This window comes from Periplaneta americana, chromosome 10 (genome assembly GCF_040183065.1).
Source record: "Periplaneta americana isolate PAMFEO1 chromosome 10, P.americana_PAMFEO1_priV1, whole genome shotgun sequence".
Classification (NCBI taxonomy): domain Eukaryota; kingdom Metazoa; phylum Arthropoda; class Insecta; order Blattodea; family Blattidae; genus Periplaneta; species Periplaneta americana.
In genome coordinates this window covers 46019776-46046834 of record NC_091126.1, presented here as the reverse complement: position 1 = coordinate 46046834, position 27059 = coordinate 46019776, and the positions used below count along the sequence as shown (strand labels likewise).

At 35.1% G+C, this 27059-nt stretch overlaps 1 protein-coding gene across 7 annotated transcripts in view; it reads left to right on the top strand.

The window, feature by feature from the left end:
- Positions 1-27059, top strand: part of Wnk (Wnk kinase) — a 280436-nt gene that overhangs the window by 150001 nt on the left and 103376 nt on the right. For all 7 annotated transcript variants that reach the window (XM_069837316.1, XM_069837319.1, XM_069837318.1 and 4 more), the window contains 5 exons: positions 8036-8761; positions 17032-17204; positions 21009-21229; positions 25272-25429; positions 26862-26950. In XM_069837316.1, coding sequence (XP_069693417.1) covers positions 8036-8761; positions 17032-17204; positions 21009-21229; positions 25272-25429; positions 26862-26950 — 1367 coding nt within the window. The remainder of the gene's footprint in view (positions 1-8035; positions 8762-17031; positions 17205-21008; positions 21230-25271; positions 25430-26861; positions 26951-27059) is intronic.

Sequence of the window (27059 nt, the reverse complement as noted above, 5' to 3'; positions counted from 1 at the left end):
TGTTGACAAAAGTCCACAAAGAAACTCGAAAAACAGTGTGCAGCGAACTTTGGACCAGTATGAGAATGGTGGAGATGACTTACTTGTAAGAATTGTGACAGGAGATGATAAATAGCTCCACCATTTTGGACCGGAGACAAAGAGGCAGACAATGGAGTGGCATCATTGCAAATTCACCAAAGAAATAGAAATTCAAAACTGCACCTTTGGCAGGAAACGTTATGGCCACTGTGTTTTTCGATTCAGAAGGACTCTTGCTTGTGGACATCATGCCACACGGAACCACCATTAACCCATAAGCACACGCGCTGGGGTAAAAAATACCCAGGCGTTATTTTATTTGCTGGCAACACTGTCCATCAATTTTAAATTCATCCCGCGTTTTCAGTATCTTTCTTTCAGATCTTTGTGCATTGTTGTACATATGATTTAGTTTTCTTGTGGCTGCACAAGTTTACACATATTTATATAAGGACCGGGTAAGAAATACCCTGCGCGTGTGCTTAAGGAGCAGTAGTAGCGAATAATTTTGATAGAGTTCCATTTCTATTTTACATTTCAAAATGGACTTAGAGTCTACGCAAAGTCGTCAAATAGTAGGCTAGCTGGATGAAGAGGACATACAAGAAATTATTCAAGGTGAATCGGAAGATGAAGATGATCATATTTTGGAAAGTGAACATAATACCGATACAGAACAGGAACAGGAACAGGAAGCAGATAGTAGTGATGACGACTGTGACGACAATGCTCCACTATCTCAGTTTACTACTTACAAAGGTAAAGACGGAACTTCTTGGAGGAAGAGTGTACCACCTCGAAATGTTAAGACCAGAGCGTGCACTCACCTTCCGGGCTGTAAGGGACAAGCTTGCCAAGCAAAGTTACCATTAGAATCCTAGTCGTGTCTTATAGATGATAACATCATAGATGATATTGTCAAGTACACAAATATTTACATCAGATCTATCCAGAACAACTTCGTTCGCGAACGTGATGCTTCGATTACTGATCAGACTGAGATAAAAGCACTTTTTGGTCTGTTATATTTTGCTGGTGCACTGAGGGCAGTTAAACTCAACGCTAAAGATTTGTGGACAACTGAGGGAACAATGGGAATAAACAGATTCTTCTTTCTTTTGCAGTGCCTTCGTTTTGATGACATTACTACAAGAGAAATTAGAAAAGCGACTGATAGACTCGCTCCAATGAGAAGTGTTTTTGACTCTATCATAAAGAACTTCCAGAAAAGTTATACAGTTGCTTAATATTGCACTATCAATGAAAATTGGAGCCCTTCTGAGGACACTGCCTATTCAGACAGTATATCAAAAGCAAACCAGCCAAATATGGCATAAAAATATTTGGACTAGCTGATTCCCGCACTTTCTATGTGCTGAACTTGGAAATATACTGTGGTATGCAACCAGAAGGCCAACACCGTCAATCAAATTCTCCATCTGATGTAGTCAAACGGCTGATTACTCCTATTAGTGGAAATGGAAGAAATGTTACGTTTGATAACTGGTTTATGAGTGTGCCACTTGCCAAAGAACTTCTCAGTGATCACAACTTAACATGTGTTGGAACTGTAAGACTAAATAAACATGAAATTCCTCCTGAATTTGTGCAGAAAATGCGTGAACAATTTTCCAGTATTTTTGGATTCCAAGATAGATTGACTCTCACTTCCTATGTTCCAAAACCAGGAAAAGTGGTTCTAGTAGCTTCACTATGCATTATGATGATGCCATTGATCCAGACACCAGAGAGGAAAAGAAACCGGAAATAATAACGTTTTACAATGCTACTAAAGGAGGAATTGATGTAGTGGATGAACTATGCGATACATACAGTGTGTCCAGAAAATCCCGACGTTGGCCACTTACCGTGTTTTTTGGTCTTCTCAACATTACAGCAATTCTTTAGTTGTTTATAAAACTAACAATGCTACTTCACAAGGACCAATCATCCACCGATCATTTCTGAAGGAACTGGCTCTTGGATTGGTGAAAAATCATTTGGCTCATCGGTTGACATTGAAGAATTTGCCTTTGGAAATCAGATCCACTGTTCGAAGAATGAATGGTGTGGAGGAACTAACCCAACCAACACAGAAACGAATGAAGATGTCCTCAAGTCGATGTGAGGTATGTCCTAGGAAGAAGGATCATAAAACTAATACATCATGCCATAAGTGCAACAAGATGATTTGTAAAGAACATTCGGTGCCTTTTTGTGATGAGTATGCTGATACCAGAAGTGGTGATAGTGAATGAGTGGACGAGTGACGCCCATAAATACTTTTTCTTTCATTTTTACATTTGTGTTAGCACTGAGATCAAAAATATAATATTGTGGTTTTTTTTTTGTGGAAGACTTTCACTCAAAGTTAGTATTCATATGATTAATTGTTAAATTAAAAAGAAGTGTTCAAATTACTTTAAAATATTCCTAACAATTATAAAATTATAGCATTTCAGTATTAATTATATTTTGTTGTTAGTAACACTTTATTTATTTTGGGGTAAAAAATTTCCAACGCGTGTGCTACCGCTATAAAATAATGTGCGTGTGCTGACGGGTTAATTTTGATGCGTATGTGGCAGTTCTCAAGAAACTTCAAGCTCGACTGAGTTGTGTTCGACCACATCAGGAGAAGCAGGATGTTGTGCTATTGCATGACAAGGCACTGCCACATGCGAGTCAGAAGACCACAGACAGATCAGAAAACTCGGATAGACAACACTGGAACATTTCCCTTACAGTCCTGATCTGGAACCATGTGATTACCACCTCTTTGATTAACTGAAGGATCCCTTCGCAGAACGAGGTTAGAAGATTACTCTCATGCACACTGCTAAAGAGTGGCTCAGACGTGTTGGTCCAGACTTTTACCATGCTGGTCTACAGGCCCTCGTTCCTAGGTGGCATAAGACAGTTGAAAGGGACGGGGATTATGTGGAAAAGTGATATTTTGTTCCTAAAAGATGTATCTACATTCTGTGAAAATAGCAAAGCTGTAGGATAAAAATGTAATTTTTAAACAAATGTTATGCATTACTTTTGGAGTTACCCTCGTAATATAGGCTATAGTAAAGTCCATAATAAAAGTGTCCACCCTTTCAGGACAAAGAAGATCCCTTTTCAATTTCCATTTTTTACTTTCATTTCATTATTATTATTATTATTATTATTATTATTATTATTATTATTATTATTATTATTATGTGTTGATATGATTTCTACGTTTTGTTACTATGAATATTAGCCAGAATTACTATGTTTGAAGTCTTGTAACATTAAATGATAATTTCATTTGACTTTAATGAATTTTTCCGCAATTCTTCTATCTCTCACGAAATTACCAAGATTATCACGAAATAACCAACCTTTTAGCTTAAGTTATGAAAGTGGTTTTTATCAATTGTTCAAGAACGTATCCAATGTTTTATGTCTCCAGATCTGTACAGTAAATTATTGTCTCTTAGATGAAAAAATCGGAATAAGGAAATATTTACACATTTGTATTTTAAATTAATTTTCATGAAATTATCACGAAATTACCAATGTTTACCGTACATGAACTTTAGGTGCATATGCATTTAAATTGTAAATACTTTAATATGAGAAAGCAATTTTGTCTCATTAAGCTAAGATTATGTGAAATGGAAACATACTTGATCACTGCTGTAGTCATAGGTTTTGTAATATTTCAATATGACTCTGAACAGTATTAAAGTAGACTAATCTTACAACCCATCACCGTAAAAAAGCAGCTTGTTACGAAACCCCAAAATAAGTCTTGCTTAGGATAGGGACCCATGGCGGGGTTATATGAGGGTGGCAATGAACCTCTGGGTTCTTTAAAAGCCATTTGTAAGTAAGTAAGCTTATAAACACAAACTTACTCTTGATGCTTTCTAATAAATATAATTTTAACTGTATCCTGTAACTTAATTTACACTGCAAAACAACTGTCTCGAAACAGTAAAGAAGTAACACTATTCTTCAGTATTAATTTCACTCATATTTATGGATATCGTGTGGTAATCTCCAACAGTGCAAGTGACACTATTTTTGTGTATATTCTATACTGCGTGTATTACTTTCGTGTCGACTTAGATAGTTTGGAAGTAATAAAGAGAATACCTATGATGGTTTGGAATAAATGTAATATTCTCACTCGGAGTAATGAATGATTTATAGTATTATAGAATATACGTTTATGTCCATGTGGTAAATGGTGAAACAATAAATCTTTAAAAAATTACTTAAGATACTTGAAAACCACCTCTTCAAATACCTCCGATAGGTAACTATTGAAATTTTGTGAACTACACATCAAAGCTTTGTATGAGTCATGAACAGAAAATTGTTTTCAAGTTTGATGTGGAGTCCATTGATCTAGGACTGTTAAAAATTAACTGATAAATTTCAGTTCGACAGTCCATATTGCTTTGTAGAGTTCTTGCATTTAGATATTTTTGTAGCTAGTTCAGCTGACTTTTCTCCATCAATATGCCCAGAGTTTGATATCAGGTACATGTTGTGAGATAAATTGGACTAGTTTGGTTTCCTTTGCTCTTATGCTGTGCTTGTTTCTTTCACATTGATTCTGAATAGCCTCAGAATATGAAAATGATTTTAAAAAATGTTGAGGATTTTCAAAATATTGTATTGTATTTATTTACATTCCGTGATATTTGTACAGTTGTCAAAAGAAAAAGTGGCCGCTCTCTAGACACAAAGTTCCCTTCGGGTATTTCCACTGCAATTTGGAGACAGGTGATGTTACATGTTGTTGGACTACATGGCCTGCTATCTACAGTCAGAATGAAAGTTTTTGCGTGTTAATCTGTAGCGTAATGGTAGCGTTTCGGACAAGTGTTCGTAAGGTCGTGCGTTCGAACAAAACCTAATGCTTTTCACGTTTTTTTTTAGGAGAGAGAGAGAAAATGTAATCGTTTCTGTTTCTTTTATGACTGTTTTAGTAATTAACATCAGGCTCATGACTCGTATTATGCCATGACACTGTCATTATTTATTATGACATTATGGCTGCAAATGGAAAGAAAGATTATATTCTCAACAAAAATATCTTTCGTGGCATAAACAAAACAAACTTACAGGCGTCTGCCTTAAAATATTATAACAATTATAACAAATATTTAGTCCATCTTCCTCCCATCTCGATCACATCTGGCAGTCGAGTGGGCATGGAATCGACTAGTGTTTTCAAATACCGACTGTTCTCAGTCACGGAATCCCAGGGACTATGGACGAGCTTCCACAAATCATCAGGGCGTCTTGGAGGGGGATTGGGCCAATTTTTCCGCATATGCTTCTTTACTTGTGGCCACATATTCTCTAAAGGGCTCAAGTCCGGAGAGCGACGAGGCCAGTCTATCAATTCAATATCCTGTCTCCTCGCAAACCAGTCCCGAATCAATTGAGATGTGTGGACTGGATGATTATCCTGCTGAAATTGAAGAATTCCAACACGACACAGATACTCTACTACTGCGGGCATGCATGGCAGCATATCTGTGGTCGAATCGGGTACCAGGAGGACGATATACAACAGTGGGTCCTTCCTTTGTAGTAGAAAAGGTGACTTCATCAGAAAAGATTACTCTTTTCCAATCCCGATCACCATTTCCCACTGCAAAGACTAAATGCTCCTCTATATGCACTTCCTTATGAACTTCCCTAGGAATGGCACATCGAGATCTCAAATTGGCGGCCCCTAAATGATTTCTCACGGTCTGGTCGTGGCCAGGGAAATTAACAACTGCCTTCAAAGTAGCAGCGCTATGAAAGGGATTCCTTTCAACCTCTGCCACCAATCTGGCGTCCTGTTGTGGTGTTGAAATTTTCCTTCTACCACTCCCAGCTTTTTGGCCAAAAATGACCGAGTGTTGATAATTTTGCACCCATCTCCGGGCTGTCCTTTCTGAAATGTTGAAACGTCTACCTGCCTCGGATGCCGAAAAACCAAGATGAACCACAGCCTGTATCATACTTTCATTCGTTCCTGCACCTCTTTGTGGAGCCATGTCAGTCAAAGTCGCAGGCAGAAATGGCGTCGTGGTTTCCTCAGAGAATTAGTCTCTACCTAGGTCTTAAAATAACAGCAAAACATTCATTATACCAAAAATATATATTCTTCAATTAGGAAATAATAATATAAATACTTGTTAGAGTCTTATTAATAACTATATCATTTTCAAACAAAGTCCACAGAGTTAAGAACAATATAATTATTTTATAATCTTGACCTCAGTGTCGTAATTTGTTTTCGAAAAATTTGTATTGAACTGTATCCACGCAATACGTCCTTAATCATTGCTGCTGTTAACACTGCTGCTGTTGCAGTTGGTATTAAAACTACAAATATTATTGTCATAAACGTAACCTTTTTATATCATTATTAAATATTCAGAATATAATTGAAATGAATGTTCAGTTGTAGTGTTTCCGACAATGCGCTGAATTACGTTAATACCAGGTAAATGACATAGCTCAGTCGGAAGAACGTAGCAACGTTGGACGTCACGAAATTCGGAATTGAAATGTCAACATATCAGGCTCAAATCCTCGTGACACCTTTCCAATTTATTATGTTACAGGATAGTATAATGTAATAATATAACAGTATAAGAAGAAAAAACTAACACTCGTATTAGGCAGCTATATTGTTCTAAACCTAACATTAAATTTATATTACTTATATCGCTAATGAACGATAACAGAATACAAATGGTAATTTGAATATTATTTATATCGCTAACGAATGATAACAATACAAATGATAATTTGAATATTATTCACGTCGCTAAAGAACGATAACAGAATATAACAAATAATAACTTTAATATTATATATATCGCAAAAGGAATGATAAAATATAAATAACTTGAAAATCATTCATATCGATGAAAAACGATAACAATATAAATGATAATTTGAATATTATTCACGTCGCTAAAGAACGATAACAGAATATAACAAATTATAACTTATATGTATATATATATATATATATATGTATATATATATATATATATATATATATATATATATATATATATATATATCGCTAAAGGAACGATAAAATATAAATAACTTGAATATTATTCATATCGATAAAGAACGATTAAAAAATAAAATGAAAGCTTGAACAAGGCCCGAACTCACAACCTTCAAATCATTAAGCGAGCTCTCTACCACCGGTCTACGAGGGGCAGATATGGAATGATTCCATAGTTCCGGAACTGCTTCTAAAAACACATGCATCGTGTAACATCACCATGACCTGAAGTGGACTTAGAAAATATTTGCTGTTCACGAGTGCGGCCACTTTTTTTTTTTGACAACTGTACATCACTTCACAGCTAGAATATGAAACACGCTAAAAAAACTTAATAGTACTATAAAGTCTTAATTATAGTCACAGTCTAGTTGAAATATATGTAGAAGAGTTTTACAATATAGTCTGCTAGCACAACACAAAGGTTTAGTATCAATACTTCATACAAGACAGAAATCTTCACATTCATATCGTACAATCAGGAACTATTTCACCATGTATATAATTGAAGTGCCTTGGTATAGAAATATTAAACGATAAAAATAAATTTCTGCTTGAAATATAATGTGATTATATATGTGTGTTTGTGTTTAGATGTATCAATTCAACTACTATATCAGTAATATAAGAATTTCTAATAATGGAATTTTAAGTCTAATTTAAAAAGAAGTATTACAGAAACAAGGTAGTATTTGCAATTTATTAATCTAAAAGCACAATAATTATGAGAATTTTCTTGCACTAATTCGCATTTAAAAATGTAAGTTGTGTTATTTGTTTCAATGTGAGGTCAATTTGCAGGAGCAAGGACTGTCAAAGGAGAGTGGAGGGGTGGTACGAGGTGCAAGTGGAATGTAGTGGGGCTGAGAGAACAAAACTGGCTGCCTTCATTAAAGACCACATTGTGCCACTTTAACATTCATATTTGTGATTATGTTCCAGACATCATTACATAATACGGCTGGGCGACCATCAGTGCCGGCTTCTCGTCGTGGATCAAGATCATCACGTCCCAGTTCACAGTCTCTCATTGTTGATTCTCAAGAAGCCCTACCTCCAATTATTAGCACCGTGGCATCAAATATACAAGAACAAAGAGAAGAACAGTTACCTGATATTCCTCAGACATACATAGCTTCAGCTAACGAAAAATCCAAAGAAATACCACCAAAGGCCTCAGTTATAGGTGACGGTAATCTACCATCACAGACTCCATCTGATTCAGTATCTAACGAAGTGCTAAAACCATCTGCTTGTAAAGAATCATCACCCGTCACAGTTGGACCCTTTAAACTTGAGGCAAAGCTTCCTGAGATAGTATCCCGCAACCAAACCAAAGACGTAGAAGCTGCTACTGATGGAAACACTGATTTAGGGAAAGAAACCTCTGACATAGACCATTCGTGTATACCTACTGATGAGGACGGAATAGTAATAGACAAAATTGGTAAGGGAATTAAAGTCCCAGCTGCATCACTGCTGTGTGGTAACTCTGGCACAGCAGTTGATGGAGCTGTGGAAGATGACGATGAAGAAAAAGCCATTGGTGTATCACCGGATGGTAGATTTCTTAAATTTGAAGAAGAGATTGGCAGAGGAAGTTTCAAGACTGTATACAGAGGCCTTGACACGCAAACTGGTGTTGCTGTGGCTTGGTGTGAGCTTCAGGTGAGATATAATATTTTGCAATTTACATCTTTACAATCAATATACTAATAGTTGTTTATATTGAATAGTAATGTAGAATGTGCAGTGTTAGTAGTTAGATAAGTCTATGTTGTGTATGTGAAGTACACACACACTCACATATGTACTGATATTTCTGTGCCATACTTACATATAACATACACGATAGATATTTGCCCTTAAAAGATAGATCAGTGGCATGGTCCAGGGGTAATTAGCAAGACTCTTGCTTAGAGGGTGCTGTTAGGAATGGGTTGGAATCCCGTTTTGGTTGATTACCTTTTTTTTTATTCCCAAGGTTTTCTTCAACTGTAAGCCGAATATTAGGTAATTTCATGGCGAATCCTCGAACTCATCTCTTCATATATTATTTCACTACAACCAATCCTATCCATGCTAGGTAACTAACTAGTACAGCCTAATCAAGTAAATGATTTAAAAATAATGTTTTTTTTTTTTTTTTCATAAATGTTTCTACTTTCTGTATGTTCACTAATTTTTGTTAAAATATAGTCTAAATGAGTAATCAAAATTGCATAATAATTACCAAAGTAACAGAAATATTTGTCCCCGCAAGGGTGAAGTTCAATACATTATGACTTTAATAATATGTAGGTAAGTGATAATTCTTTGGTGACAGCAAATCTGTGCATATTAAATGTTCGAATCATAGTTAATGTCATTTTTAAAACTTTATTTAAAAAGTAGTTTCTCTGTTATGTTAGGTTGTGATAAATATTATGAATCAAATTTGTATATCATATGAAATTACGTAATCTACAAACAGTAATTTAGTGCGGAATTTATAAAATTCACATTTGATTATAATTATATTTGTTACTAAATTAGAGCATTGTTTGACTTCATCTAGTCATTTGAATACTGAAGTCAGAGTGTGAATTTTTATTTCAGGGAATATACCCATAATTGTTTTCGTACATTAATACACAGAGACTGCCAACATTTTCTTTTTTGTAAAAATTCAAAGTACTGTATAAACCCATTAATACACTCGTCAAGGGACTGTGGCCTTAAAGCCTTGTAAGCAGAACAGCACTTTAGATAGGAAATGATTTATGAAATGGGAAAACAGTTTAGACACCGTTTCATAGGAAACATAAATTTTATTGTGCATTAGTTACAGTGTGAAATGCAAATATGAGCTCATTTCATATGAAAAAAAAAACTCTTTGATTGTTGTTTGCTGTGTGTTTGTACTGCTATTATAAATTATATTATTTTCTATTCAATTCAGGTAACTACAGATAACTTCATTTGATAAACCATTAATTTTTCACTTATAGACAGAGATTTCAGCTTTGCCATTACACTATCAAACTTACTGCCCATTCCTTCAACTTTCATGCCTCAAATCATAATTATTTCTAGGTCATAAGATGAAATACTTGAAGTCCTCATGACGTTCATGCAACCTGGTTATGACTATGTGATATTACAATTCAAACGTTATTTCTGTGAATAACTACTTCAGTAATAAAATCGATCATAATTGTTTATGTAATAAAAATTCAGTGAACAATGAATGTTCTAGTAGAAGTTGTATGAATTTTTACAAAGTTTGAATGTCCTTACAACCATTTAAGATTAGCACAGTAATGAAATAAATTAGCCGTACTATAATTGTTAAATACTGAACTCTTAGATTAATGAGTCTATTAAAATGCTTAATTACTAGGCAAGTAGATATTTTATTATCAAAACTTCTTTTCCTTTTCTAGAAGAATGGACATTTTCATTTGTATTTCATGAAAAGAGGAGGAAATTTTAAAGATTTTTCCCTACCATTTTTCGAAGCCATTATTCCTAACGTCTGTTTTTCAAATAGTGCTTTTTTTTTTCTAGTCTCTCTTTCTGAAACCAACTCTCCAAAATAGTTACTGGTATTCCTAAAGCACATTTTTTCTGAAAGTAAATTTTTCCTTTAGCAGTTGTTTCTGCATAAGAATTTATAAAAGTGTAACGATACTTCAGTGTTGCAAAGTACCAGTAATGCTTACATTACATTATACAAGTATTCTGAGGAATTTTTTTTATTCATCTATTCAGTTACAAAGAAAAATGCAGAGAGAGTCTACAATAGACATATCTGAAAGGGGAGGAATGAAATTGCTATTAAATAGATATTTTTATTATAAAACAAGTACTGGTAGGCAGAGAAAAATTGGTTGTGAATGCGACTTGGAACAAAGGAATCTTCTGCTAGAGCCATCACCATCAGCAGTGGGCTACATCTTCGAGTGCTTAGGCTGCAGACGTGTCAAGCACAGACATTTATAGCCTTTAAACGAGGCGTTTAACAGTGACGTAAGATCTCTTTTAAGCACATGCTTTTTTGTAAGCAGAAGGTCTCTTAGACTCCTTGTTAGAGGGTACAGTAAACCCTAACATCCTTGGTTTAGGGTGACAAACTATCATGTCAGTCTCTTCCTCCGAACAGAGAAGAGGCAGAACAAGTAAAATAAGATATGAAGCCTGCAGTCCAAGATCATCTGGAACTTCTTCAATCACAAGTATTGCACAATGAACTTCAACGAGTTTCTTCTGGTGTCATAACTTTTTTACTCGAAAGAGAAAATTTAAAGAACTCAGTTCGAAGGGAGAGGAGACATGATCAACCCTCAAGTCCGATATCACTAGATCTGTTTGAGATTCCTAACAAATACAAAAAAAAAAAAAATCATTCAGAGTGAGAGATTTCTGTTATTAGATTCATATCTAGGGAAAGAGGGGTACCGATAATGAATTCTGGATAATTATGTTTGGCTTGAAGGAAGACCTACAATTTTTTTAATGAAAATTCATGAGTGGTTTGCAGATGGTATGTTCAGGGTTAGTCCCCAATTTTATATTCGTAGTCAACAATGTATATGTATGCATTTTAATTGTTGTTATTAACAGTTCCACTATTCGGAATTAATAAGTTTCGGAAGAAAGACTTTCGAAATTTGGTTTTCAGAAACTTGAAAATAGAATTACAGCCTTTCGAAAAATTGGTCATTCGAAAAAATGTACGGGAATTCTCTTCATGAAATGTTGCACAAAATTCTCCTCTCCTCAGCATTGTTATATGAGTTCATTAGTATATTCATCAAACTAAACCAATTAAGTTAGATATGGATAGGATTTCTCATTTTCTATTTTATGAAATTATGTTACACATTAGTTGCTTGAGACTTCATGATTTATGGTTAAAAAATCTAATTTGTTTATACCATGTAATCATGAAGACCCGCGTAAATTCCTTTAAATTGTTTAAAAAGATTGGTTCTCTGATGTGAACCACTATGAAAGGAGAGCAACTGCTTCTGTGGCATGGTACATAGGCTTAATATACAGACTTTCTTTGTAAAGTAATAAACTAAGCTGATGTGTTGTAGTACCTTTGACTTTATTTTATTATATGTGATACTAATGTTAAACAAGGAATACATTCCTTCATATATTTTCTGTATAATTTTCATGCAGCCTATGGACCACCAGGTACTAAGACTGGCTTAGATGACAACAAAATTGCTTCTTTATCTGCAGTGCTATTTGATGATATAAATTTTTAAATGTCCCTCTGGAGTATTTGCTTGCGAATGCACCTCTGATACCTGTATCAAAGTTTTTGCCTTTGTTATTTCTTCAAGTATTCACTTTGCTGTTTGAACTTTTGAAGGTGTGATGTGTTATGATAGATGCTAATCTCATAAATATTCGAAATGTTCTATTTAGTTCCTAGGGGAAGAAATGAGGTTCAGGGAGAGTAATTTGTCTAACTCCCTTTGCGACACGATTTGTCTCAATATCTGTAACACCTTTCGGTTCAATAAGGAATCAATTAACATTTTTATTGCGTGTTTAACTGCCATGCTAGCTATTATTCCTTCGAATTTTTCTCTAGATTTCCATTAACGATAAAAGCAACAGACTTGTATGTGGAGTGCATAGTAATGAGAACATAAGTATGTGGACTTCTACGTCACTCTTGGAATTAAACTCATTAAAGATGTCACTTTCTCACCAACAGCTGCAGTTCAAAGGTCGTGGAACTAAATTGTCACCTATGAATAGCAATTCTTGTGCAAGGAATTCTCAAGGAAGTTAATAGAGTGTTAAATATGAAGATTTAAGAAAGATAAACGGCTATGGTAGGCCTATATCATTGAATTTTTATTTTAAAATGCTACTTCCCATAGAAAGTAGCCCATACTTCGTACAATTTGGGACGTAGTTAGTATAATTAGCAATCGTGAAAAAAAAAAAAAAAGCATTTGCTCTAGAACAAATCATTATTGCACAGTAAAAATTAATATTGATTGACATGCACTTCATCTGATTCTTTGACGAAAAAGAAGACACTTCCCAACTTACAGAGATTATTAATCTTGCATATTTTTCTCAAATATTGATTAAAATTAAGGCTATTGCTAGGGATAGACAGAACTCCAAAATTTTCAGCTTCCAGTCCCTTTTTTTCAGGAGGCACCTCTTTTAATCCACAATGCAATGAGAAATCCATTCGAGCTAAGAGAAAGAAACATTTGCTACAATATAGTAAAATATATTATACCAGTAATTAATTAATAAAACACATTACACACTCGAACATCTTCCTATGACTGCTTTTATTAACATCATGTATTAAGTCGTAGCAACATAAACGAAATCGAAGTCTTAAAAAATTTACAACTAAAAAAAAAGAACTTAGGCACCACATAAAACGTTTTAGGTGCCATGGCGACTTGGCATCTCGAATTTCTGTACCCCTGGATATGGCAAGATGATAAATATTGTTTGCTGACATTTATTACAGTTGTATGATATTCATAATTTAAATATGTATGCCACTGTTGTATTAACATGTTGAGCGCCTGAGCGGTCCCTGGGGTTTGGTATGTATATTTTCTCATGTGCCAAGTCTGTCCATATGGCTGCCAGCATCCCACATTTTTTTTTCACGAGCTCTAAGGCCACCTGACTGCTGCAGTATTGAATTCTTAGTATGGATTGGACCTCTGCGGCCCTTATCAAAGTTTTTCTATCATTGGGATTTGGATGGGGTTTATTATAGAACCATACATCTAAACATAATAAGATGCATATCACTATGAATACAAAATTTTTTTGACCATTTTTAATAAACTTACAGTAACATTGAGACTGATGATAAGCATTGTAGTATACTCTCTTGCTTAAAAATATTCGAAGTGTAGTTTTTAAGTTACAGAAAAATTACATTACTGAAACTTGTTTGAAAGAGAGTAATTTATATTAGATTTTGTTTGACAAATAATATAACAAAATACACTACTGAAACCTGTTTGAAAAATATTCACCTCGAAAATTAATTTATTGAACAGTGTTATAAAAAGTGAATAGTACTGATGTGTAATTTGATGTATACTTCTTTGAAACGTACAGATATGACACATGGGACTGAACCTGTGTTCAATGCTCCATAAGCCAGAACGATTGTCATTCTCACCCAAGTGGGTCAATAATTGTAGGCTCCTCCTTTTTGAACAGACATCTGAATGTACACTATTTATTGTGTCGCATCATTGTTTCATATTTCAATTAATCATTCCGTGGACAATATGAAAGACTGCATATTTATTTAAATAGAAAAGTGTCTTAATATTCATCACAGAATTCCATGTTGCAGTGCATGTTCGTCAATTTTTCTTCTCTCTTTTCAATCACATTACTGTTTGTTGTGATTCTAAATTTGATTAACGTGATTTCTCATGCTACATTTCTGCCCTTCAGTAAATAGTTCTTTGGACTTCGTTTCTGTGAAGAGGAAACTTAAATTGCATTTCATTATTGTCACTATCACTTGGTCTTCATTCCGTATGATTCTTTTTCTAATCCCTTATTGTGTTCTTTACTTGAAACACTGTTAATAAATCTAGGACCACAATTTGCCGCAAGTTTAATACAGTGCATCACATATTCATTATATATGAGGTCTCGCCTACCTCATTGAATATTACACGACTACTATGAAGTAGCCAATGTGTATTATCACCATTTAATTCGAGAAAAATTTGTTTTGGCACCGGGAATCGAACCCGGGACCTCTCAGCTCTATGCGCTGAGTGCTCTTTCCAACTGAGTTATGCCGGGACACGATCCACAGTGCCGGCTGAACTCCTCTTGTAATGTTTTACGGCCTTACTACCTGCACTTTAGACAATGTAAGTCATACATGCAGGAGCGCATATTTAAATGACTTTTATGGTCATATTCAACATCAGTTTGTGACAACTGCTAACAGTTAATACATCACATATTCATTATATATGAGGTCTCGCCTACCTCATTGAATATTACACGACTGCTATGAAGTAGCCAATGTGTATTATCACCATTTAATTCGAGAAAAATTCGTTCCGGCACCGGGAATCGAACCCGGAACCTCTCAGCTCTACGCGCTGAGTGCTCTTTCCAACTGAGCTATGCATTGAATTTAAAAGATGACCGCATATTGAAGAGCACATAACTGTGTGCATATTTTGTTTATAGTAGTAATATATATTCCTATGTCTTATGTATACATCATAGTTAGTAACCAAGCAACAGTGTTGTGGACAAATGCATTGAAACAGAGAGACATCATTTCAAACGTATACTGCAGCTGTTTATGGTGGGTCCTCTTTTAAATTGAACACTACATGTGGGAAATACTTTGGAACTCATCATGAGCTAATAATGTAGCCATATTTTCGAGGACACTATATGCACCAGATGCAGCTGGTGGCTACTTTACATTTTTTGTACGTGGGTTTTATGGCATTTCCTCAATACAGAATATTACAGTTACACTGTTGTGACTCGGACATCAGAGCCTTTTAGAAACAGGATGTACCATTTGAATGTGAGGTTAACATTTGGCTGGGAGAAGCTATGTATTGGCATAGCCCTCCAAGACATAACAACATTCTTAGAAATAACAAAATAAAGAAATAAACCACTCAAAACTTTTTAAAGTCTTTCAGAAGCAAGTTAACATTGCATTGTGGTATTTGGGGAAGTGAACAAGCAGAATTATTAGCAAAGAAAGAAACACAAATCAAGCAAATAAGCAAAGGCAATGTCATTCCGTACTTACAACTATAAAGAATAAATTTGAAGTAGTAACCTAATCAAGAAAAATTTTAATGCAATAGTTTATAATCTTGATTACACAACTTTTAACACTATATCACTTTGCAGAACGTACTGTATTATATATCTTTCACGTGTTAGTTATATCTCCAAAGCAATAGTTTAATAAAAATGGGAAGTACCTTACTTGGAAATAAAAATGCAAAATCACATTTACCCTGAAAGAGAACTGTAGCAATATTCACAACTATAACTGGACATGAAAGTCTTGATACCCATATCCATACTCTCAACATTTATAAAACACCTCAACATGTACTGTGCAAAGACCTAAACTTAATCATGAACGGAAACCATCAACTTCTCTGCTAAGCCATTGTCAACACAAATATGAAAATACTACTGGGACGCTAGATGGAAAATGGAAGATATCCAAGCTTCCTGACCGTTAGTAATCAACAACATGAGTACCATACGGGAAATATTCTGATCATTGTATTCTCCTTCGTTTATTTCTAGAAGTATTTCATTTCTCTAGATCCATATTATTCTTGTATGCTTCTGGTATGCACGATGATAATCTTGATCATGATGATGTATTGCCATGTCAGAGTACTGTATTATCTCAATAGTTTATTCAGCATTGATAGATAATATAGAAATCAAGAAAGGCACCAGTGAGATGCAGGTTTTAGGTTCATATCCAGCTGCTTGTTTGTATTGAGCTTTCAATTCAATTTGGTTATGAAATAAATTAACTATACTGTATGAATATTAAAGGGTTTTAACACTTCAGATTTCACTTTTGGCAATGAAAGCAGTCACAAAGGTGTTTGAAATTAATTCTTTATATATTTCAATATGATTTATTATGCTTCTGTATGATTCTTACAATACCATGACAGTGCACCGCTTGGCTATCTGCTCCATAAGCATATACACACATGATTGTGCTGAACGTATTATGTTGTATGAAGTCACATTTGGACCTTTATGTGGGTGTATGAATATGGATGAAAGTGTTTGCACCAGGATTGGTGCCTTAGTCTGAGCCAGTCCATACCATTTTTGTGTGTGTAATATAAGATACAATGTACCTGGCTTCTATTTTTCTCTCACTATCTTTGTTCTTTTAGGAGAAAAAATTAAACAAGACTGAAAGACTTAGATTTCGGGAGGAAGCTGAAATGCTCAAAGGCTTGCAGCATCCGAACATAGTACGTTTTTATGATTATTGGGAAGTTACACTTACCAAAAGAAAATATATCGTTCTTGTGACTGAGCTTATGACATCTGGGACTCTTAAAACGTGAGTATAAAACTATTACATGTTATTCAAGTAACCAATTAATGCTACTGGTATTGAAAGTAAGAAATGCGACATTTTTCATTACGGTATATGATGTACATTTTCTGAATGACTTTAATAAATAGGCCTACTATTTTGATTACATATACATTTTCATTGAAGAACGTTCTTTATGTTTGAGTTAACGCAATACTGTCCTCTTGTAAAGTACATTCTATTGATCTCTCTCCCCTGTACTTGTCATACAGTCTTATGCCTAACTACTGCTTGAGAACTAACCTTAATTCTCTGTTTCTCTCTATCTTACTACAATACTGCCTTTCTCTTTCAGTCCCCCCTTAATTTTTAACTACATCCTCTTATTTCTATCATAAATAATTCTTGCCATATAACCTTTATTAAAACTTAGTACCGGTATCTTTAATCTAACTTATTCTAAGACTTTACACTTTTACTTACTTATCGGTACTTACAGTACTTTTCCCAGTTCGACTTACATTATTCTAACCAAACCTACTAATACTTCTCATTAGGCAATGCTTCATACTGAAAAAGGTTCGTTTTTCACATCACTATTAAACTACAGCCTCTTATTTCTGTCCCCAAATAATACTAATATTCTGACCTTCATTAAAACCAAATTCCTTTAATTCCACTTATTCTATATTGTACAATTTTACTAACTCCTTTCATGATTCTTTTTACCAGTTAAACTTGTATCTACCTATCTTTGCCTATTACAAATACTTATTACTAATCATTGATTCACCTTTACAATATGTTCGATTTAGTTTAAACTTATATCTCTCTATCTTTGCGTTCTAATACTTTTCACACTGTAACCTTTAGTCTCCCCATCATGATTTTTATTTATTTTCCTGCCCTCTTTCCCCACAAAACACTTTCATACACTCTTCTAAAGTTCTTTCTGGTCTACCTAGAGCTTTGTTCGCAAATTTTATAGAACTCGAATCTCTGTTTCTTCCGTTGGTTCACTGACCACATAGTTTCTGCTCATCACTGTTTGCTCCTCTTTATTTCACTTGTCCTTTCACTATATTTCGCTATTCTAGCTGTTCTCTCTTGCCATACTTTTGCCTATTTTCCACGACCCGTTACCCATTTATTGTTTTACTAGTCTCGAATCCTTTTTCCATATAGGTTCTTAGAATTCTACTCTCAACATCCCCGACACTCACTGGACTTGAAACTTCTGCATTACACCTCCCTGCTATACACTTGCCTTCCCTTTTCTTCATATACTCCCTTATCACCAGTTTACCATTCACTGTCACACTTTGGATCACTTTCACTTCCACTCTTGGCACTGCCCATCATTTCACAAGTGCTACTTGATCCATTTTTTCTTTGATGTCATCTTTTTGTTCACTGTAAATAACTCTGACTTTTCCCTCACTTATCATTCCTTTAATTTCTTACTTTTATTTAAATACTTATTTTATGCCTGTGTCACTTATGTCCTTCCTCATTTTAGTATTTTTCTTCTTCTATGCTCCGCTCGTTACATTTTTAATGTAGCTACTAACTTTACCTACTTCCTGTTTTTATCTCGCTTTTTTCGGTTCATTGTCTTCTTTCTACGTCCTTGGCCTACTTTCTAAAATTATTGTCTCATTATTTTCAATTTCTCGTATTCCCTCCCGTTCTGATTCCAATCACTGTCTTGTACCCTTCTTTGGACATAGTAGGCCTGTCCATTGTCGTTATCCCATTTCACTCATCATTACATGATGACCCATTTCTACTGTCGCTCGCATATTTCCACATTCGTTGCTCCTTTCCAAAGAAAAGTAAATCAATTATAACAAATATCAAAATATGATTAATTATTATTCAGAACATAATGCTTAAGCCATATTGACTGAATAATAATTAATCATATTTGCTTAAGCCATATTGACTGAATAATAATTAATCATATTTGCTTAAGCCATATTGACTGAATAATAATTAATCATATTTTGATATTTGTTATTAACACGAGGCTTAGCTGAACATTTTCCAACATGAATTGTAAATTAAATCAATTATGTTTTATTTAATGACGCTCGCAACTGCCAAAGTTATATCAGCATTGCCGGTGTGCCAGAATTTTGTCCCACAGAAGTTCTTTTACATGCCAGTAAATCTACTGATATGAGCCTGTATTTAAGCACACTTAAATGCCAAGCCTGTATTTAAGCGCATTTAAATGTCATCGACCTGGACCGGGATCGCACAGAAGGCCAGTACTATACCAAATGTGCCACAACACAATGCAATACAGAACATTATAATAACATAATAGAGACAGTTGCATAATATTATTATTCGTGTTGGACATGTTCTGAAGAGGAACGCTGATACCTTTTAGCTTTCACCAGTTTGTCAGTATCGGGCTGAATATCTGAACATAATCTCAACTGGCACACTAAATGAAAATCAGTTAATATGCTGCGTATGTCTTTTTTAATGATATTCATCTTGGAAAATAACTGTTCGCATAGATACAGTAGGTCGAGCCAAACATTGCCATTAATCGTCCAGCAAACAAACGTAGGTTTGGAAAATTCTTTTCTGATACACTTTCATAAATCTCAGGACCAGACATCCCTGAACATCGGATAGCTATATTAGTCTGCAAGTCAATTCTAATTGCAGTTCAGGAGGAGCTTCAAAGGAGCAAATGTGAGAGGGCAAGTAAAGAGTTGCATCTCCGAAAATGATCTTAATGTTTTAGAAATGTGCTTCGAGACAGTGAAAGTGCCCTCACTGTTTTCTCAAATTGTTTTTCAGACGGGATTTCATTTAGTCTATGACGTCTATGTTTATAGCTGCTTTTCATTTCTTCCAGTTTTTTCTTCCATTCTGTACCTTGTAAAAAAATAAGTTAATAGTTCAATATTAATCTATAAATTGCTGCTAGCGATGCCTACAAACACTGCACAACAATAATTATTCATTCCTGAAAGTAAATGCTTCCCATAGTCTGTATGATGAGATTTGTTAAAATGTCTTTTAATATTAAAGTGAGAAACATAATTGAATTGCGTCGAGTAGATGAAATATCTGATTTTATCATTATTAACGACAAAAAAATAGTCGTTCTCTCAATCACTATGAAACATGCAATGTTGGTTTGAAGAACTCATATTACTACCTCCGCCATTGACGGTGTATAGATATGTACTGCGATGTCTTTGCATTGCATTGAGACAGTCAGCCTTCAAGCGTTATGGAAAGGGGAAGAAAGGGGAAAGTATACGTGACTCTCTGGAGTCACAGTATCGCATCCCTGACCTAACATGTTAAACACAAGACCACGAAGGAAATTACAAAATTATATTATGTAGATCTACTTAATTTATGAAAATCTTTTATGATACGGATTATCCAATTTTTCAATTACCCTTGCAGTTCACCCCCTTGATTACGACGGATAATAGAAGTTCTACTGTATTATATTCTGATTTAAATCTATTACATACCTTCAATTGCTGTGTTGTATTGGTAATTTATTATACAATTTTACTCCAGGTGCTAGTGGATCTTTTCCCATGATTATTTTTTGTATATCCTTGTCTATATATACCGAGTGTGTAAAAAGTTACGTCCGATGTTGAATGCAACAAGTATTATTTTTGTTTTTGCTTACATGTGAGATTATTTATCCTTCTGTCTAGGTAGAAGGAGATTACACAGCTGGAGCCTAATAGAAATGATAAATAGTTTACTTATTGGAAGAGTGTTTGCTTATTTATGATGTATGTGTTATGCAATATAAATTGGGTTTGTTTGTTTCAGTTACTTACGAAGATTTAAAAAAATTAATCCCAAAGTTCTGAAGTCTTGGTGCCGACAAATTCTTAAAGGTTTGAGTTTTTTACACTCCAGAACACCACCAATTATACATCGTGATCTGAAATGTGATAATATATTCATTACTGGTACAACAGGCAGTGTCAAAATTGGAGACCTTGGACTTGCCACTCTGAAGAACAGATCCTTTGCCAAATCCGTTATAGGTGAGTTTCTGTTCATAAATCGTTACGTTAATTTTAAGTTTCTCTAAAATGTTATCTTAAACAGAAAACAAACCATGTGAATTAATGACAAAGATACTTAATAGTAGAACACTTGTGCCTTGTGATGCTAGAGCATAAGTTTAGATGTGTTAGCATATAACAATGAGATAAAAGTTCTCTGCTTTGTAAGCATATAACAATGAGATAAAAGTTCTCTGCTTTGTAATCTCAACATTATAACGATATGAGTGGTAAGAATTATGTTGTGGAAGAGAGGAAAATTCTTTTCTTGGCAAGAATGTAACCTTTATTATACCGGATCAAATCCAGGCACTTTCGTAACTGAATGACCTTGATATAGTCTTACACCGGAGCTGGTTTTGTCTGCTCAGCAAGTAACCCAGTGCGAGATTTTCCGGTGCTTGTTTCTATTGTGTTACATCACATTATGATTCTTACGTTCTTCTCTAAATTATGTTGATAATGTTGCCTCCCTCTGACCCGGTACATGGTTTGTACCTTCATAAAAGTTTTCTATTCACCCATTCGATTTAACCCAAGAATCATGGGTGGATCTAGAGGAAGTACAGGGGCATGTGCCCCCCAAACAGTGTAGCTAGTTAATATAAAGTATTAGTAAAATATTTTCTATTCCATGGCCCAGATATTTTTTTCGTATGCTTGCACTCAAGTCTGGTAGATGGCTATAGTAGAGGGACACTGCCATACATTGCTACAGATTGCTAAAAATCAAGTGCATACACCACAGTTGGGGCCATCTGATGGCGCAGGTGTGACACAGTTGAATCTGGTAACTAATTGGGTCTACATTGTATTGTTTGTAGGCATACATTATCACGTTTGCTTCTTGCTCTTTACTAGATAAATGGCAGTATGAGTGAGTCTAAACAAAAAAAGGAATCAGCAGTAGTTTTTTTTTTGTGTAAAAAGGTAAAAAGTGATAGTAAATTTTTTGTTGAAGAAATGTGTTGTTGTCAGTGATTGTGGATTCAATCGCTTTCTTGCTGTGATTGGTTTGGATGGTGCCGAGACTATATAGATCTGCATGGTATTGGTAATTTGATGGGAGCAAATCGAAATATGAAAGATGAGGAAAAATTTCAATGGGTAAAGTGCATTTGGATACCTCCTGCCGAATTCTGTTTTCCATAATTTTCCGAGAGAAAGAAAATGCACTATTTCCAAAGAAAATGGATGCAAAAAAATCTGTGGTTAGTCTATAGTAAAAAATTAAATGGTGGATTATGTAAAGGCCTGTATTCTCTTTTGTAGAGCAGAAGGATGCAACAATGACGTAGAATTAGGGAAGTAACAGGTTGACTGCCAGGCCGAAATTTTAAAAATATCTTCCTCTGGTCAAAATCACTATTTTGCTGTAAATTGGTTGTAAATGATTATGATATATAGTTTTTTTTTTTTTTTTTTTTTTTTCAAAATAAAAAGGAATTAATTTGGAAATGACACATTTTTGAGTAGCAGACACCTGTGACCTCTCTGGTCTGGAACATTATTTATTACCTCGTAACTATCAATTGAATACGAGGGTAATCCAGGAAATAACGATCGTTTGGCTTTAATTAAAAAAATATATATTTTATTAACCAAAAACATGTCACTTACAAATTTGAAGCTTACTTTACTTCTCCACATAATAACCTCCATTATTTAAGCATTTGTCATACCTGTCCACGAGCTTTAGAATTTCCATGTTGTAGACATCTGCCACCAGTCCTTTAAGCCAGTTGTTCACTGCATTCTTCAACTCATCACTTTTCAAAACTTTTCCCGCCCAGAACCTCAGCTTCGTGAAAAGGTGAAAATCGCTAGGAGCATCCGGACTATAGGGTGGTGATCAAAAAGTTTCCATCGAATTTGTTCCAGCAAACCTCTGGTTGCAGCAGCAGTGTGAGGGCGGGCATTGTCGTGAAGAAGCACAGTCCCGCAGGAAAGCATTCCACACCTACGATCAGTGCAGATCAATATTGTGACACCCTAAAAGAACTACGGCAAGCAATCCAAAATCTTTATCCTTGTCACTAGAGTTGACCTCCTTCGATTTAGGATCACACAGATTGTAACTGTTGGTTTGATGATACTATCTGCAGTCATTTCATGTCGAAAATCATCATCTTGCAACTTCTTGCCATGTGCAACACAATCTGTCCAGGCTGACACATGAATACTGTCTATTACTTGATGTGTTAATTTCTCCACATCGGCAAATTTAAAAGTATTGTTCATATCAGCTACATAACCCTTTATTGAACCCACATCAGTTCTTTGGGATTATAGTGACAGTGGTATTGTAGCAGACTTACGACCCTGTAACCATGCTTCATTCCTTACTTGGCAATCATTCCATAATCTCTCACTGTTTAGGATTGGTGCGTGGTGCCTTGTCCACAAACACTGACAGGCTGAGGTGCAAGTTAGGGCAGCAGCTGTTCGTGAAAACCATTTTATAAATCAGTGTTTGTCAACCTTCTTGATGATGAGGCCCACCTTTTCCTTACATTACTTCAGTGTGGCCTCCAGGCCTAAGATGTAGAGTAAATGTAGAACATAGTAATGTGAAATCTGGTATTAATTTATAAAGAAAATATTTTAATTATTTATGTTATTTAATGTAAAATACGATGAAAGAGTAATGGAATGGAGAAAAATTCTCTCCGGCGCTGGGATTTGAACCCGGGTTTTCAGCTCTACGTGCTGATGCTTTATCCACTAAGCCACACCGGATACCCACCCCAGCGTCGGACAGAATCGTCTCAGATTAAGTTCCAACTCTTGGGTTCCCTCTAGTGGCCGCCCTCTGCACTATGTCATAGATGTCTATGAACATAGGACTGAGGTCCACACATGTGCTGAGGTGCACTCGTTATGAGTGACCAGTTGGCCGGGATCTGACGGAATAAGTGCTGTCTTAAATCACAAAGTGATTTACCCATATCATATATATTATTTTAATGTACCGAAGTACATATGATATTTCCATGCAGATATTCTGCATCATCATACGATGAAAGAGTAATGGAACGGAGAAAAATTCTCTCCGGCGCCGGGATTTGAACCCGGGTTTTCAGCTCTAGTTGCTCATGCTTTATCCACTAAGCCACACCGGATACCCACCCTGGCGTCGGACAGAATCGTCTCAGATTAAGTTCCAACTCTTGGGTTCCCTCTAGTGGCCGCCCTCTGCACTACGTCATAGATGTCTATGAACGTGGGACGTCCTTAATATTTTTGACGTACATAGATAATTCCCACCACTGAAACCAATAGCTTCTTTCATTTTTGCGACCAGTTTATTGGCTGTGGGAAATTTGCCTTTTGCATACATGTTTGTTATTATTATGTTATATGTTTTTATCAAAATCGTCCATCTGTGTGATCTTTTCCCATTTATTATGATTTTTCCCAGGCGATTTAAAGCCATGAATCCACTGAGATTCTATGAGGATCTGGCTTCACTTACAATAATTCTCTGCACAGTGAGAAGTTCAACTCCACAAGCAGACGCAATACATTTATGACATTCGGCAGTGCTGTTAGTGGAACATGTAGGGTTCTGATTTATTTCGAAAGAACTGATACACTTGTAACACCGCTTCACGCACCTTTTTGTGTAAAACCATACACTTCCATTTGTCTTTTTATGTTTCCATACTTTTACACTCGACAACAGGAAAACAGTTACAGAAAAAAGAACAGAAACACGGAAACCAATGCTTACAAAGCCACTTAACCATGCACCACAAGAACAGATTCAGACTGGAGGAAATATTCTCCGTCACCACTATGTCAATTTGTTTTGCTATTGTGCATCCCTCAAGTGACAGCACTCAACCATTTCATATACCAGCCTGACTCGAGTGTAATGATGCTAATTATTATTAACTTCATTACAGAAAAAAATAATAGATTATTTCTTTGCTTTTTTTTTTCTAGTAAAGAGCTATAGCTAACTATATCATTCTAATTACAGATCATACTTTAATTATCAACATTTGAAATGTTTTAGGGACTCCTGAGTTCATGGCTCCTGAGATGTATGAAGAACATTACGACGAGAGTGTAGATGTGTATGCATTTGGAATGTGCATGCTTGAAATGGCAACATCTGAGTATCCATATTCGGAGTGCACAGGACCTGCTCAAATCTATAAGAAAGTAGTCAGTGTAAGTGTGTAATAAAGTGTGACACTTTTTATTGATCTTTTAATATCAAGTTCATTTTAATCAATATAAGTTTCAGGTATAGTGTTCATATACTATGTTATGACTTTTTTTTCTGCTGGTCTTTGTAATTAAATCAGTCATCAAACAGTTCATTGGAACGTTGATTTTGACAGTAGTAACAAGTAGTGTTTATTTTTATTTGATTTTAGTAGGTTATTTTACGACGCTTTATCAACATCTTAGGTTATTTAGCATCCGAATGAGATGAAGGTTATAATGCTGGTGAAATGAGTGCGGGGTCCAGCACCGAAAGTTACCTAGCATTTGCTCATATTGGGTTGAGGGAAAACCCCGGAAAAAACCTCAACCAAGTAACTTGCCCCGACCGGGAATCGAACCCGGGCCACCTGGCTTTGCGCCAGATGCGCTGACCGTTACTCCACAGATGTGGACTACCAGTGGTGTATTTCTTTAGAAAAAAATAAGTGGCCTGCCTCTGGGATTTCAAAGCATAAGCTAATAGACCATTCTGCTTGAGCAGAAACAGTTAGTTGCATATAGCTATATAGAAAATAAAATTGGAGCAACTTCCTGATAGCAAAGATGAAGAGGTTGTTTGGTCTGAAGAGTAGACTTCACTATTAAATTGTTTAAATATGAATAAAATTATGACTTTATAAATGCAAAATATGACGATAATATCAAAACCAGAAAAGTGCTCTGGTGCCGCTCTGCCTCGAAAAATAGTATCTTGGTGCTGCCAAGGCCCACCAGATCTGAAATACACTTCTGGTAGTAACTCCGAAATGCAGACCAGCCATTTCTTTATATAAACTGTATTCGTAGAGTCAGAAAAACAATGACCACCATGTGAATGATATGTTAAAATTTACATTTTGAAGATGAACAGATACTGTAGGGTTAAAATTGTCCTTCAGACTTCTTATGTACTTTAGATGTATTCAGTCGTTCCTTCATTGACCTCTTTTGTGAACTAAGGAATAGTGCTTTGTTGACTTAATCAATTATATTGTTACTTAATTAAATTACATTGTTGTTTTGTTTAGTTAACTGTTCAAAGACCAGTTTGAACCTCATGAGTGACACCAATAAGGCATCACTCATGAGACATCTAAGCCAGGAGATAATGGGGTAGGGTGGCCAGTTTCTTTCCCCTTCCATTGTATACATCGCTGACTACTAAGATTAACTAATTAGACTTCAGATGTATACAAACAGTTGTTCTTCCTTTGACACATATATTCAAGTGATATGTATTGCCTCATAATAGATGTACATATCAGCCAGAACCTCAATTAGAGGTAAAAATTAAATTTTTCACTTGATAATAGTTCCAAATATCTCCTTTGTAAAATGTTATTATAATACTAAAATTTTCGTTCTCATATATGCATTTTACTTCTCATTTCAGGGTGTCAAGCCTTTAAGTTATGAAAAGGTAGAAAACCCCGAAGTCAAGGATATAATCGAGAACTGTATTAGACCAAGAAAAGAAGACCGGTATGTTTCATGCTTTCAGTCTGATTTAGAAATAACTCTCATGAATAGTGACTGTTATTGTCAGATCAAATATACCTTTAAATATGTTACGAAACTAATTTCTCTTATT